The sequence below is a fragment of the Hylobates moloch genome, unplaced genomic scaffold, assembly GCF_009828535.3.
Source record: "Hylobates moloch isolate HMO894 unplaced genomic scaffold, HMol_V3 SCAFFOLD_13, whole genome shotgun sequence".
NCBI lineage: Eukaryota > Metazoa > Chordata > Mammalia > Primates > Hylobatidae > Hylobates > Hylobates moloch.
This window is the reverse complement of record NW_026652288.1, coordinates 37,019,530-37,034,585: the sequence shown is the minus strand read 5'-3', so window position 1 is coordinate 37,034,585 and position 15,056 is coordinate 37,019,530. Positions and strand designations below refer to the sequence as shown.

Below are 15,056 nucleotides of genomic sequence, written 5' to 3'. Positions count from 1 at the left end.
AAGGACAACAATGATACAGCATTAGCAGCCCAGCCTACTCTAGTATGACCTCATCTTAACTAATTACATCTGCAATGACCTTGTTTCCAAATACAGTTACATTCTGAGGTACTGGGAGTAAGAATTCAACATATCCTTTTGGAAGAACACAATTCAACCCATAACAGCTGCTAGAAAAATGTAGAATATTGTTATGGCTTTGGAGTGAGCAAAGATTCTTCAACCCAGAAAGCACATAGGGTGAAAATGTGACGGGTCTGACTACATGAAATTTAAAGATTTCTTCCAAACAAGGACATCGGAACATCATTGAAAAAGTTAACACAGCTGGGCGAGGTGGCTCATGCCTGTAATCCTAGCACTTTGAGAGGCCAAGGAAGGTGGATTACTTGAGGTCAGAAATGGCTCATGCCTGTAATTCCAGCACCAGCCTGGTCAACATGGCGAAACTCAGTCTATACTAAAAATACAAAATGGGTGGACGTGGTAGCTCATGCCTGTAATCCCAGCTACTAGGGAGGCTGAGGCAGGAGAATCACTTGAACCCAGGAGGTGGAGGTTGCAGTGCCACTGCACTCCAGCCTGGGCGACAGAGCAAGACTCCATCTCAAAAAAAGATTAAAAAATAAAAAGTTAACTTGATATTAGTCAAGGGATACAAAATATCAGTTATGCAAGATGAATAAGTTCTAGAGATCTAATGTACAATGACATGACTATTGTTAATAACATTTTATTGTATACTTGAAATTTGTTATAAGGGTAGGTCTTAAGTGTTCTCACCACAAAAAAAAAAAAAAAGCTCCCCAACTCATTGAATAGGGCTAGCATTCCACCAATGTCAAAACTAGGCAAGAATAACACCAGAAAGAAAACCGTGAATCAATTCCATTTATGAAAACAAATGCAGGCCAGGTGCGGTGGCTCATGCCTGTAATCCCAGCACCTTGGGAGGCCAAGGCAGGTGGATTCCTTGAGGCCAGGAGTTGGAGACCACTCCGGCCAACGTGGCGAAACCCCATGTCTACTAAAAATGTAACAATTAGCTGGGCACGGTGGCATGCGCCTATAGTCTCAGCTCTGGAGGCAGAGGTGGGAGAATCGCTTGAACCCAGGAGGTGGGTGAGCTGAGATATCACCACTGCACAATATAACCTGGGTGACAGAGCAAGGCTGTCTCAAAAAAAAAAAGAAAAGAAAAGAAAAGAAAAGAAATGCAAAACAACCCTAAATAAAGTATTATTAAATCAAATCCAGCAATGGTGAAAGCAAGAAAGAGGAGATAATCAACATTAATGGATTAAAGGCAGAAAAACCATCTGATCACATAAATAAATGCATAAAAAGCATTTGATAAAATGTAACACCTGCATAAAAAGAATGAAAGAGAAAAAGAAAGACCTCTAGCAAGTTAGTAATAGAACCTGATAAAGGACTTCTACTAGAAATCTACTAAAAGCATCATACTTAATGATGAAACCTTAGGATCATTCCCTTAAATGTCTAGGACAAGACAAGAATTGTCCATTAATACCACTGCCATTCAACATTGTATTGGAACTCCTAGCCAAAGAGAAAAGGATTAAGAAAAAAGTATAGACATCGGATTTTTTAAAGCTGTAATTTTTTTCTTTTTTCTGGACAACAGGATCATCTAGCTAGAAGATCGAAGAGAATTATCTGTCAAGCTATTCTAGAACAAGCAAGAGTGAGTTCAACAAGGCAGCCAAATCCAAGATAATTTTTTTCTTTTTTTTTGAGACGGAGTCTCACTCTGTCACCAGGCTGGAGTGCAGTGGCGCAATCTCGGCTCACTGCAACCTCTGCCACCGGGTTCAAGCGATTCTCCTGCCTCAGCCTCCCAAGCAGCTGGGATTACAGGTGACTGCCACTGTGCCCTGGCTAAACTTGTATTTTTAGTAGAGACGGGGTTTCATCATGTTGGCCAGGCTGTTCTTGAACTCCTGACCTTGTGATCCACCCGCCTTGGCCTCCCAAAGTGCTGGGATTACAGGCGTGAGCCTCAGCGCCCGGCCATCCAAGGTAATTTTTTTTTTTTTTTTAAGACGGAGTCTCCCTCTGTCGCCTAGGCTGGAGTGCTGTGGCGCGATCTCAGCTCACTGCAAGCTCCACCTCCCAGGTTCACGCCATTCTCCTGCCTCAGCCTCCAGAGTAGCTGGGACTACAGGCGCCCGCCACCACGCCCGGCTAATTTTTTGTATTTTTAGTAGAAACGGGGTTTCACCGTGTTAGCCAGGATGGTCTTGATCTCCTGACCTCGTGATCCACCCACCTCGGCCTCCCAAAGTGCTGGGATTACAGGCGTGAGCCACCGCGCCCGGCCCAGAGACAACCTGTTCTGCAGCCCATTTGCTTCTTCCAGAGTCTCCCTCTGTCATCCAGGCTGGAGTACAGTGGCTTGATCTCAGCTCACTGCAACCTCCGCCTCCCAGGTTCAAACGATTCTCCTGCCTCAGCCTCCTGAGTAGCTGAGATTACAGGCACCCACCACCAGGCCCAGCTAATTCTTGTATTTTTAGTAGAGACGAGGTTTCACCATGTTGTCCAGGCTGGTCTCAAACTCCTGGCCTCAGGTGATTTGCCTGCCTCAGCCTCCCAAAGTGCTGCGATTACAGGTGTGTGAGCCACCGCCCCCACCCTCTATTTGCTTCTTTGAGATGAATCACCCCATAAATGATTGGTAAACGGAGTAATGATGTCAGCATAACACAAGCATGTTGGTTAACATACAATTTTCTCCAGGAAGTTAACATTTTGAAGCAATCAGGGCCAAGCTTTCTCACAGTTAAAGGGGAAACCTTAGTACTAAAAGATCTTCAGAGGAAAAAGCTGCAAATCTACAGAAGTGTCTTCCTTTGGATCCATGGTGGCTGGTTTAGTGACTTCAAAGACCACCATGTTTGTCACAATGTTATGCCTATGGCAAAGCCATGAATGCAGATGAAGAAATTGCAAATATATTTCTCCCTTATTAAAATAACAGATAAATGAAAAAGATCACACCTTGGATCACATTTTGAATTTTGATGAAAACGATCCCCATCAATAGTTAATATCTCCAGACCAGCATCCCCAAGGAGGAAGCATAAGCCCCACTTTCAAGGCTGCAAAGTGCTGCTGAAAGCAAATGCTCATGGAAATTTACCTATTCTAGTGTTTCTATTAGCATCATTATTGGTTTTGTAGCACTCTGAATATAAAGTTGTATACAAGAGGCCGGGCACAGTGCCTCACACTTGTAATTTCAGCACTTTGAGAGGCCAAGGCGGGCGGATCACGAGGTCAGGAGATCGAGACTATCCTGACCAACATGGTGAAACCCTGTCTCTACTGAAAATACAAAAATTAGCTGGGCACGGTGGCGCGCACCTGTAATTCCAACTACTTGGGAGGCTGAGGCAGGAGAATTGCTTGAACCAGGGAGTCAGAGGTTGTGGTGTGCCAAGATCGTGCCACTGCACTCCAGCCTGGCAACAGAGTGAGACTTCATCTCAAAAAAAAAAAAAAAAAAAAAAAAAAAGGTTGTATATAGGTTTTTATCTTTACTTTTTTTTTTTTTTTTTTTTTTCGGAGTCAGGTTCTCGCTCTGTCTCTCAGGCTGGAGTGTTGTGCCACAATCACAGCTCACAGTAGCCTCAACCTCCTGGGCTCAGGTAATACCCCTATACCTTAGTCTCCCGAGTAGCTGGGAACACAGGTGCACACCACCACACCCAGCTAATTTTTTATTTTTTTATAGAGACAGAGTCTCCCTATGTTGCCCAGGCTAGTCTGAAACTCCTGGACTCCAGTGATTCTCCCTCCTCGGCCTCCGAAAGTGCTAGGATTACAGGCATGAGCCACCGTGCCCAGCCAGTTGCATATATTTTGAGCAATCTGTCTCTAACTCTATTTTTTCCATGAAGTCTTGTTAATTTTAGCGTGTCGTTTTGAAGAACTGAAGGTTCTTTAAGAATGCATATAGCAGGTTATAGCAGAAACGCTTATACTCAGAATGAAGCTGGGGCTCTCTCTTCCAACAAGCATTTTTGAGTGTCCCTGCTAGGTAGCCAGGAGACCAGGTAACCCACTTCCCTCTGAGAGTGGAAAAATTTCCCAAGGAGCCTGAGGGGCAGTTCTCCGGAGTTTGGGCACTAGAGCCCCTCTTATTTCCTCTTCTTCTCTCCTCCCTCTAGACCCCATACCACTCAGGAAAGGCCAAGTAAAAAGAACCAGAATTTTGCCTCTTACAAGCTTAGAGATCTTGAGAAAGTCACTGAACCTCTGCGGGACCCACTTTCCTAATTCTTTAAATAGAAAGGCAGTGTGTTTTTTGTTTGTTTTTTGTTGTTGTTTGTTTCTTCGTTGTTTTTTTTTTTTGTTAATCGTGGCGATGGTTATTAATTTTTTTTTTTTTGAGACGCGGTCTTGCCCTGTCGTCCAGGCTGGAGTGCTGTGGCGTGATCTTGGCTCACTGCAACCTCCACCTCCCAGGTTCAAGAGATTCTCCTGCCTCAGCCTTCCAAGTAGCTGGGATGGATTACGGGCGCACACCACCACGTCCGGCTAATTTTTTTTTTAAATAGTAGAGACAGGGTTTCACCATGCTGGCCAGGCTGGTCATGAACTCCTGGCCTCGTGATCCGCCCGCCTCGGCCTCCCATAGTGCTGGGATTACAGGCGTGAGCCACCGCGCCCAGCCTGGTTGTTAATTTTTAAAACTGCCTTTCATTCTTGCTTTGCCATTTATAGCTCTGTAGCCTTGCACAAATGACTTCACTTCTTATGAGTCATCTGTAAAATGGGGCTCTTTGTGAAGACTTAACGATACCACGTGTACAAAGCACCGAACACAACATGCATATTAAGCTCCCCAAAATTGAAACTCCTATAAAATAGGAATCAGGGATTCTCAAGAGCAGGAGTTCTGACTTCAGCAGAGGAACCCAGAGCTGGTGGGGAAAGCAGATGTGGCTGTGACATCCCCAGGGACACTAAACGCATCCTCCCAGCCCCATCTTCCCCGCAGAGTCCCGCCACCGGCCCGACCTCTAACTTGCTCCAACCACCAGCCGACGCCCGCAGCCCGCGGTTTGGGGGCCGCCCCCTGCAGCGCCAGGTCCCCGCGCGGACTACAGTTCCCAGCGTGCATCTCGGCTCGGGGGTCCGAGGGGCCGTCCTGCCTCAGGGACAGAGTCCAGGCTGCGTTCGCGGCTCCGGGCAGTCACAATCATGCACGCAGCTCCTATTTTTCGCGTTGCTAATCGCGTCCGTTGCAGTCCACCCCATCCTGGGCCGCGGCCCCCGCAGGGTCTGTGAGGAGTACTTACCCCTGCCCCGGGCGCCCGCTACGCCGCGTCCGAAGGAGGGGCCGAGGCCAGGCTCATCTCCCCGGGAGGACTCCCTCGGCCTCGTGGGGTGTCATGTCCACTGCGGCCCGAGGCTGGCAGCGGGGCTCTGCGGGAGGGCGCTGAGAGCCGGACCCCGAGGCCGCACAGCCGGAGACTACAACTCCCAGGCGGCACCGCGGCGGCGGCGCCCATACGTCACTCGGGCCCCGCCGGCGACCCGGGGAAGCAGCACGGGCGGGGGGCAGGGGCTGGGGCCGACCGGGAGGCCGGTGCCAAGGATGGGGGCTGCCCGGCTGCCCCGCGCGTGAGGAGGCCGAGGGGGGCGCCACCCCGGCCCGGGGCGGCCGCCCCAGGGGCCCCGCCACCCCCGCCCGGCCCAGCAGTCGTGGCCCGGGATGCGGAGCCGGGGGCCGCCGGTGGAGCTGCGCGGGGTGAGCGGCGCGGGGAACGGGGACTGCCTGCCGCCCTCGCCCTCGTCCCCCACCGGCGGACCCCGGCGGGCATTCGAGAGCCGCGCGGCCAGGCCCTCTTAGTCCTCTGCCGTTTGGGGGGCACGGGTGAACCTGCCGCCCCACTCCCACCCCGCCCCGCCCGGACAGCCAAATCGGAAGGGACGAGCTTGCCCTTTGAAAGGGGTTTTTTTCTTGCTCCTGCGGAGGGCGCCCCAGCCATGGCCCTCAGGAGCTCCCTAGACCCCGCAGGGACTGCCCTGCATCCCGGCCGCCGGGGCCCGCCCTCTGCATCCAGCGGGCAGCCTGTGTGAAGCGGCCTTCCGCAGCCCCCGGCCCCTCCCCCATGGAGGAGGAGGAGGGGGCGGTGGCCAAGGAGTGGGGCACGACCCCCGCGGGGCCCGTCTGGACCGCGGTGTTTGACTACGAGGCGGCGGGCGACGAGGAGCTGACCCTCCGGAGGGGCGATCGCGTCCAGGTGCTTTCCCAAGACTGTGCGGTGTCCGGCGACGAGGGCTGGTGGACCGGGCAGCTCCCCAGCGGCCGCGTGGGCGTCTTCCCCAGCAACTACGTGGCCCCCGGCGCCCCCGCTGCACCCGCGGGCCTCCAGCTGCCCCAGGAGATCCCCTTCCACGAGCTGCAGCTAGAGGAGATCATCGGTGTGGGGGGCTTTGGCAAGGTCTATCGGGCCCTGTGGCGTGGCGAGGAGGTGGCAGTGAAGGCCGCTCGGCTGGACCCTGAGAAGGACCCGGCAGTGACAGCGGAGCAGGTGTGCCAGGAAGCCCGGCTCTTTGGAGCCCTGCAGCACCCCAACATAATTGCCCTTAGGGGCGCCTGCCTCAACCCCCCACACCTCTGCCTAGTGATGGAGTATGCCCGGGGTGGCGCACTGAGCAGGGTGCTGGCAGGTCGCCGGGTGCCACCTCACGTGCTGGTCAACTGGGCTGTGCAGGTGGCCCGGGGCATGAACTACCTACACAATGATGCCCCTGTGCCCATCATCCACCGGGACCTCAAGTCCATCAACAGTAAGTGGTGTCCTCTCTCCAAAATTCCTTCCACAGAACCTCTCAAGGCCAGGCCTAGGTGGCGGGAAACAGGGTGAGGGACACCAGATGACACTGTGCCTGGAGTGAGAAGGGGCAGCAGTATGATACCTTCAGGGTGAAGGTGAGGTAGGCCTTGCCCGCCTTAAGGGAAAAAAAGGAGGCTCAGAAAGGTTGAAGGACTTACCTGCCTCCCAGGCTGCAGAGTCACAATCGCTCAATAAACATGTATCCATGAATACCTGCGTTCCCTGCATGACCAGGACAGATGCAGTGCCTGCCTTTAAGGTGCTCGCCATCCAGCCATGCTGCCAGAGTCCACCAGGCAGAGACAAAAAGAGCCTACCCCGTCTGGAGTCAGTGTCTCTCAACCCCAGCACTATTGGCACTTGAGGCCTGATCATTGTTGTGGGGGCTGTCCTGTGAATTGTGAGTTGCTTAGCGGCATCTTTGGCCTCTTCCCACTAGATGCCATTAACATTCCCTGCCCCCTATCCCCAGCTATGACAACCAAAACTGTCTCCAGGCATTGCAAATGTCCCCTGGGGGGCAGAATCACCCCCAGTTGAGAACCATTCCCTGGAGTCTTCATAGGCCGAGCTGGCCAAGGCAAACTGGGAAAGATGAGGGAGGAATTAAATAGATGTGGCTTATATAAAAGCTTCCAGGCTGCCCGACAGGTTCTCCAAAGTTGATTGGTTGGTTGAATAAATAATGGATCCAGGTAGAAGGGAACATTCTACAAGACTCATTTCTAGATCGAAGAGCTTCATGTGGTGTCAGCAAGTATTAATTGAGCACCTATTAAGCAAGAGCTCAACTGGGACTAAGACAGCCATGGTTTCTGCCCTGACGGTACTCACAGGCTAGCAATTTCATTCATTCATTCCACAGATATTTCCAGAGTGCTGTGTGCCAGACCCTGTCCCAGGGATACAGCAAGAAAAAATCCTACGTTCCTGGCTCTCCCATTCGTGCTGTGCCCCATCTCACTCCCTTTCATTTCTTCATTCATTTGTTCATTCTTCCATTTGGTATTTACCAGGCCAGATCATGTGCTAAGCAAAGGCATCAGCAGTGGAGGAGGTCAGCATGTCCCTGGCCCTCATGTCACTCACACCTAAGCCCCAAAATGTGAGGGTGCCCCCTTTGCTCTCAACACGCACGTCTCATCTACTCCTGATTTCTGTCACTTCTACATCTTGAAATTTATTTTAATCCATCCCACTATTTTTAGGAATATATTGCTATTCCCCCACCCATAGCAATTGTAAGCCCCTAGAAAAGAGGGACTGCATCTTCCTTGCCTCCCAAACCTGACATCTGTGTATCAACAGAGAGGTTGGCTGGGCATGGTGGCTCATGCCTGTAATCCCAGCACTTTGGGAGGCCAAGGTGGGTGCATCACCCAAGGTCAGGAGTTCGAGACCAGCCTGACCAATATGGTGAAAGCCCTTCTCTACTAAAAATACAAAAATTAGCTGGGCATGGTGGCATGCGCCTGTAATCCCAGCTACTCAGGCTGAGGCAGAAGAATCGCTTGAATCCAGGAGGTGGAGGTTGCAGTGAGCTGAGATCGCTCCACTGCACTCCAGCCTGGGTGACAGAGCAAGACTCCATTGCAAAAAAAAAAAAAAAAAGAGCTAACACATGACCACGATGTGCCAGGGCCAGTGCCGTGTCTGGGGAACTGATGCTTATGCCCCAGCACCTCTGAAATGTTGGGTAAATGGAGGCAGGGCCACCCAGCATGCTCCTGTTGAAGGCTGGGGCTCCTCAGCCCTTCCTCACCCACCCCTGCTGATTGACAGCACGCCCCACACCCCCAGGTTTTTTGTAGCCAGTGCTGTCTGGCCAAAGGGTCAGTGGGCCTCTTATGGCCAGGGCTTCCTCCTGGGGTGATGGGTCTGCTCTGTGCCAGAAACAGAGGACACAGCACCTCCACAGCACTGCTTCCCCACTCATCCTACCCTAAGGAGCGCCTCATCTGCCATCATTCATTCATTGGTTCATTCCACCAGTAATTCTTAAGTACCTCCTCTGTACTAGGCACTGTCCTCAGCTCTGAGATTACGGAAGTGAACAAGGCAAGATTTCCCGCTCCCCCAGCTATGGAATTTATATTCTGGTGAACAGGAATAAATGATAGATAGATGGATACCAAAATTTCAGAGAGTATCAGGGGCTGTCAGTGGACTAAGGCAAAGGCTGGAGCAGAGGGTTCTCTTTATTTAGATCGGGTGGTCAGGGAAGGCAACATTTGAGCAGAGACCTGAACAAAGGGGACCCAGCCTTACAAAGATCTGGGGAAGGGGAACAGTGGGGCACATGTCCTGAGGTGGGAGTGAGCGTGGCTCATTGGAGAACAGCAAGACCAGAACAGCAGGCATTGAGGCAGAGATGGGAGGAAGTAGGATCAGAAAGGCTGGCAGGAGCCAGATCACATAGGACCTTGGGGGCCATGGTGATGACTTGGGATATTTTATTTGATGTAGTGGAAGCCATTAGAGGATTTGAAGCAGGGAGTGACGTGATTACATACAGATTTTGAAGGGGGACTGACTTAGGCCCAGCCTGGGAAATAGAGAAATAAAGCATAAAACCATGAGATGTTCCCTCTGTCACAGGGTTTCGATACAAACAGGAGAGGTGGGGACCTAAGAAGGGAAAACTGCAGAGGTGGAGTCACAGACTAGGAGTTTACAGTGGGGGTTTCCAGGAGGAGGTGACATTGAAGCCGGGCCTTTTTTTTTTTTTTTGGAGACAGAGTCATCTCACTCTATGACCCAGGCTGGAGTGCAGTAGCGTGATCACAGCTCACTGAACCTTCCACCTCCCGGGTTCAAGTGATTCTTCCACCTCAACTTTCCAAGTAGCCAGGGCTACAGGCATGCACCACCACGCCTGGCTAATTTTTGTATTTCTAGTAGAGACAGCGGTCTCGCCATGTTGGCCAGGCTGGTCTTGAACTCCTGACCTCAGGTGATCCGCCTGCCTTGGCCTCCCAAAGTGCTAGGATTACAGGCATGAGCCACCGTGTCCAGTCTGAAGCTGAGCTTTAAAGGATGGGCAGGATTATCACTTGTGTGACCCTGGGTGATTTGCCAATCTCTGCCACCTTCAGTTCCTTCATCTGCCAAATGGGCATGATAGTAGAACTAGCTTACTATTATTATTATGACTGGGAAGTAGCCAGGAATGGCAAAAGAGAAAGGTGGAGAAATTCAGAACAATTATGGAAATATCACACACTAATAACAGCTAACACTTTTAAAGGCCCTGTTGCTTCAGGCAATAAATTTTTACTATAACAGTAGAAGGTAAATTCTGTTACCAGCCCCATTTAACAGAGGAGAAGTCTCGGTGCGAAGATTAAAATAAACTGTACAAGGTTATGCAGCTAGGAAGAAGCAGGGCTGAGATTCAAACCCAGGCAGTACACTATATACTTTGGGGCCTCTGTGTGATGGAAGGTAGTAAAATATCCCAGCAGTTAAGAGACTGGGCTCTGATGACAAAACTAATTCAAGCATTTGTCCTGCCATTTTCTAACCATGTGACCTCTTGGCCAAGTGACTTCTGAGCCTCTGTTAGCTAGTCAAGAAAAATGGGTTGTGGCTGGGTGCAGTGGTTTACTCTCGTAGTCCCAGCACTTTGGGAGTCCAAGGCTGGAGGATTGTTTAAGCCCAGAAGTTTGAGGCTACAGCAAGCCATAATCACACCACTGCACTCCAGTCTGAGTGACAGAAAAAGACCCTGTCTCTTTTTTTTCTTTCTTCTTTTTTTTTTTTTTTTGAGACGGAGTCTCGCTCCGTTGCCCCGGCTGGAGTGCAGTGGTGCGATCATGGCTCACTGCAAGCTCCGCCTCCCAGGTTCATGCCATTCTCCTGCCTCAGCCTCCCAAGTAGCTGGGACTACAGGTGCCCACCACCACGCCCGGCTAATTTTTTTGATATTTTATAGTAGAGACGGGGTTTCACCTTTTTAGCCAGGATGGTCTCGATCTCCTGACCTCGTGATCCGCCCACCTCGGCCTCCCAAAGTGCTGGGATTACAGGTGTGAGCCACCGCACCCAGCCAGACCCTGTCTCTTTATTTATTTATTTTTTCATTGAGATGGAGTCTCGCTCTGTCATCCAGGCTGGAGTGCAGTGGCACTATCTCGGCTCACTGCAACCTCTGCCTCCTGGGTTCAAGTGATCCTCTCACCAAAGCCTCTCAAGTAGCTGAGACTACAGGCACCCACCACCACACCCAGCTAATTTTTGTATTTTTAGTAGAAACAGGGTTTCACTATGTTGGCCAGGCTGGTCTCAGACTCCTGACCTCAAGTGATCCACCTGCCTTGGCCTCCCAAAGTGCTGGGATTACAGGCATGAGCCGCTGCTCCTGGCCAACCCTGTCTCTTTAAAAAAAAAAAAAAAAAAAAAAGCGCTGGGGGGGTCATTCGTGAGTCAATTCATATAGAGAACTTAGCACAGTACAAACACTAGCCATGATCCTCATCGCTGTTAGTGACAACCCAGGTAGAAAGTAAGCTAGAACCATCCAGTATGTTTAGGGAATACTTCAGTCAGATTTTTTCACAATAATGCTGTGTAATAAGCTACCCCCAAAACTCAGCATCTTAAAACGACCATTGTGTATTACTGCTCCTGCATTTGTGGACCAGCTGGAGGGTAAACTGATGGAGGCTGGGCTCAGCTGGAGAGGCTTTGCTACAAGTAGCTCTCATCTTCCTGGACAAGCAGGCTAGCTGAGGCATGTTGTCATGGTGATGACACAAGCGCAAGAGGGCCAGCAGACATGCGAGGCCTGGGCTTGGAATTGGCACCCTGTCATTCTTAGCCAAAGCAAGTCATATGGCTGAGTCAGAGTCAGGGTACACTCTGCCTTTGTTTTTTTTTGTTTGTTTGTTTTTGTTTTTTCGGAGATAGAGTCTCGCTCTGTCACCCAGGCTGGAGTGCAGTGGCGTGATCTCGGCTCACTGCAACCTCCACCTCCCAGGTTCAAGTGATTCTCATGCCTCAGCCTTCTGAGTAGCTGGGATTACAGGTGAGCACCATGATGCCCGGCTAATTTTTGTGTTTTTAGTAGAGACAGGGTTTCACCATGTTGGCCAAGCTGGTCTCGAACTCCTGACCTCAAGTGATCCGCCCGCCTCAGCCTCCCAAAGTGCTGGGATTACAGGTGTGAGCCACCATGCCCGGCCATACTCTGCCTCTTTAGCAGAAAGAGTGGCAAAGTCTTATGGCAGAGGGTGGACACAGGAAGGGGTAGAATTGGGACCCTGACTGCAGTGTGCCACAGGGGTGATAGACACGAGGGGGAAGCCACGTTCCTCCCTTCTGCCCCAGGTTTGCAGTTCCTGCTTCCAGGGTAGCTGGGAACTCAAGGCCTGGAGGACCAAGGCCTTGGCTGTTGTTTCTTTTTTTTGAGACAAGGTCTCACTCTATTGCTCAGGCTGGAGTGCAATGGCAAGACCATGGCTCACTGCAGCCTCAACCTCCCAGGCTCAAGTGATCCTCCCAACTTAGCCTCCCAAGTAGCTGGGACCATAGGCACGCATCACCACACCCATGTATTTTTAAAAATTTTTTTGTAGAGATGGGGTCTCGCCATGTTGCACAGGCTGGTCTCGAACTCCTGGGCTCAAGTGACCTGCTTCAGCCTTGGCTGTTGGTTCTTGACCATTCATGGAGCTCCCCAAAGCCCAGGACAGAGTCAGGAGGGCAGAGGACACAGGAGGAGATCCCTACTCCCTCGTGGGAGCCTGGGACAGGGATTAGACCTGGGTGGAGGGGCTCATGGATGTTCCAGGCCAGGAAAGGACCTGCCACAGAGTGGGGCAGCCTGAGGCAGTGAGAGGAGAGACATGTTTCTAGCTGAGGCAGCGGGCCAGAACACTTGGGTCTGCAGCACGGCAGGTCTGGGGTGACCCACCTTTCTTCCCACCCCACAGTCCTGATCCTGGAGGCCATCGAGAACCACAACCTCGCAGACACGGTGCTCAAGATCACGGACTTTGGCCTCGCCCGCGAGTGGCACAAGACCACCAAGATGAGCGCTGCGGGGACCTACGCCTGGATGGCGCCGGAGGTTATCCGTCTCTCCCTCTTCTCCAAAAGCAGTGATGTCTGGAGGTGCTGAAAGGCGCAGCCGGGATGGCGTCTGCGGAGTGAGGGAGGGAGGAAGGGGTGAGGGCAGAGTGGGAGGGAGGGTCTCCTGCTGAAGCCAGGATCTCGGTCTGACAAAGGGACCTGCTGGCAAGGTCAGGCCACCAGACAAGTGCCAGTTACCTGTTCAGCTAGCACAAATGGCAACTAGGGGGCACATTGGATTAGAATAAAAAATTCATAAGCTCTAGAGACAAGGCCGGGCACGGTGGCTCACACCTGTAATCCCAGCACTTTGGGAGGCCAAGGTGGGTGGATCACTTGAGGTCAGGAGTTTGAGATCAGCCTGACCAACATGGTGAAACCCCATCTCTACTAAAAATACTAAAATTACCTGGGCGTGGTGGCAGATGCCTGTTGTCCCAGCTACTTGGGAGACTGAGGCAGAAGAATCACTTGAGCCCGGGAGGCAAAGGTTGCAGTGAGCTGGGATCGGCCACTGCACTCCAGCCTGGGTGACAGAGCGAGACTCTGTCTCCAAAAAAAGAAATAATTTTAAAAAGCGTAGAGACAGCATGTGGATGCCAGCACTGAAAGCCCCCTCAGACACTAGCCCATGCACTGTCCCATCTGTCAGATGGGAAAATGATGAATTCACTCGATCATTCCTTCATCTAACTGCACCCGGTTCTAGGGATATAGCAGAGAAGAAAAATAGACGCAATCCCTGCCCTCAGGAATAGTAAGTCAGTCAACATACAAGAAGCTCTTTTTTATAAAGCTGTTTTTTAAGAAAATTATAATTTTTAAAGACAAGTACACCAGAAAAAAGTGTTAGTACAAAGTGCGAGGAGGCTGAGAGGAAGGCACTTTGAGGGCTGGAAGACTACTTTTGGGAACGCTTCTCTGAGCAATCTGAGAAATGATACTTCATCTGAGTTCCAAGTGGCAAAAAGGAACCAGCCACGAAAAGTTTGGAGGAAGAAGGAGGTGCCGAGGTGAGCATGGTGTGTCCCAGAAACAGCAACGAGGCCCATGTGGCTGCCACTGTGCAGGCAAGGAAGAGAGAGGTAGGAAATTAGGTAGGAGCGGGAGCTGGAAGGCCCTGTGGGTGAGGGAGTGGCCTTCAGGTTTTATTCTAATGAAGTAGGAAGCCATGAGGAGCCATGTCTGGATAGAGTGGTAGCTCACACCTATAATCCCAGTACTTTGGGAGGCCAAGGTGGGAGGATCACTTGAGGCCAGGAATTTGAGACCAGCCTGGTCAACATAGTGAGACCCCATCTGTATGAAAAAGAAATTTTTTAATTAATTTTTATAAAAGGAAGTAAATAACTCATTTGGAGGCCAGGTGTGGTGGCTCACGCCTGTAATCCCAGCTCTTTGGGAGGCCGAGGCGGGTGGGTCCCTTGACACCAGGAGTTTGAGACCAGCCTGGCCAACATGGTGAAATCCCATCTCTACTAAAAATACAAAAATTCAGCTGGGTGCAGTGGCTCACGCCTGTAATCCTGGCACTTTGGGAGGCCGAGCTGGGTGGTTCACTTGAGGCCAGGAGTTCAGGACTAGCCTGGCCAACATGGTGAAACCCCATCTGTACTAAAAATACAAAAATTAGCCAGGCGTGGTGGTGGGTGCCTGTAGTCCCAGCTACTCGGGAGGCTGAGGCAGGGGAATTGCTTGATTGCAGGAGGTAGAGGTTGAGATGGTGCCATTGCACTCCAGCCTGGGTGACAGAGCAAGACTCCATCTAAAAAAAAATGTTTTTAAATAAAAGCTCCTTTGACTGTTAGGTAGAGACGGCCAATGATGGGTGTGTTGCTGTCACCAGTGAGAGTTGATGGTGGCCATGGAGACTTTCAACCCAGGACCTTCTGCTTGGTTGGAGCCAAACCTGGGTCTCCCCATTTACTGTTCCCGTCAATTCCCAGCTGAGGCTCCAGATTGTCCAAGCAGCAAATTAATGGGTATGGGACCGAGACAGATCAGACAGGAAGTCTCCTGCTCAGCCTAGAGCAGAGCAGCCCTTTGGGAGAATTTCCAACTGGCTGTACATCAGGCGTTCATTTGTGCTACCTTTTTTTTTTTTTTTTT

General features: G+C 51.1%; 2 protein-coding genes across 2 annotated transcripts in view; one reads left to right on the top strand and one right to left on the bottom strand.

The window, feature by feature from the left end:
• Positions 1-5,410, bottom strand: part of LOC116480687 (zinc finger protein 780A) — an 84,134-nt gene extending 78,724 nt beyond the window's left edge. Inside the window, 1 exon segment of the mRNA XM_058427054.1 lies at positions 5,331-5,410. The gene's annotated coding sequence lies outside the window, so the exon portion shown is untranslated.
• A 571-nt stretch (positions 5,411-5,981) lies between these two features.
• Positions 5,982-13,089, top strand: MAP3K10 (mitogen-activated protein kinase kinase kinase 10). The gene is made up of 2 exons (XM_032172011.2): positions 5,982-6,828; positions 12,809-13,089. Exons 1-2 carry the CDS (start codon positions 6,147-6,149, stop codon positions 12,994-12,996), a joined length of 870 nt encoding a protein of 289 aa, XP_032027902.2. The 5' UTR covers positions 5,982-6,146; the 3' UTR covers positions 12,997-13,089.
• The last annotated feature ends 1,967 nt before the right edge of the window (positions 13,090-15,056 follow it).

Coding starts and splice junctions, on each gene's coding strand:
- MAP3K10 (XM_032172011.2), top strand. CDS start 6,147: ATGGAGGAGGAGGAGGGGGCGGTGGCCAAGGAGTGGGGCACGACCCCC. Junction 6,829..12,808: donor GGACCTCAAGTCCATCAACA/GTAAGTGGTGTC, acceptor CCCACCCCACAG/TCCTGATCCTGGAGGCCATC.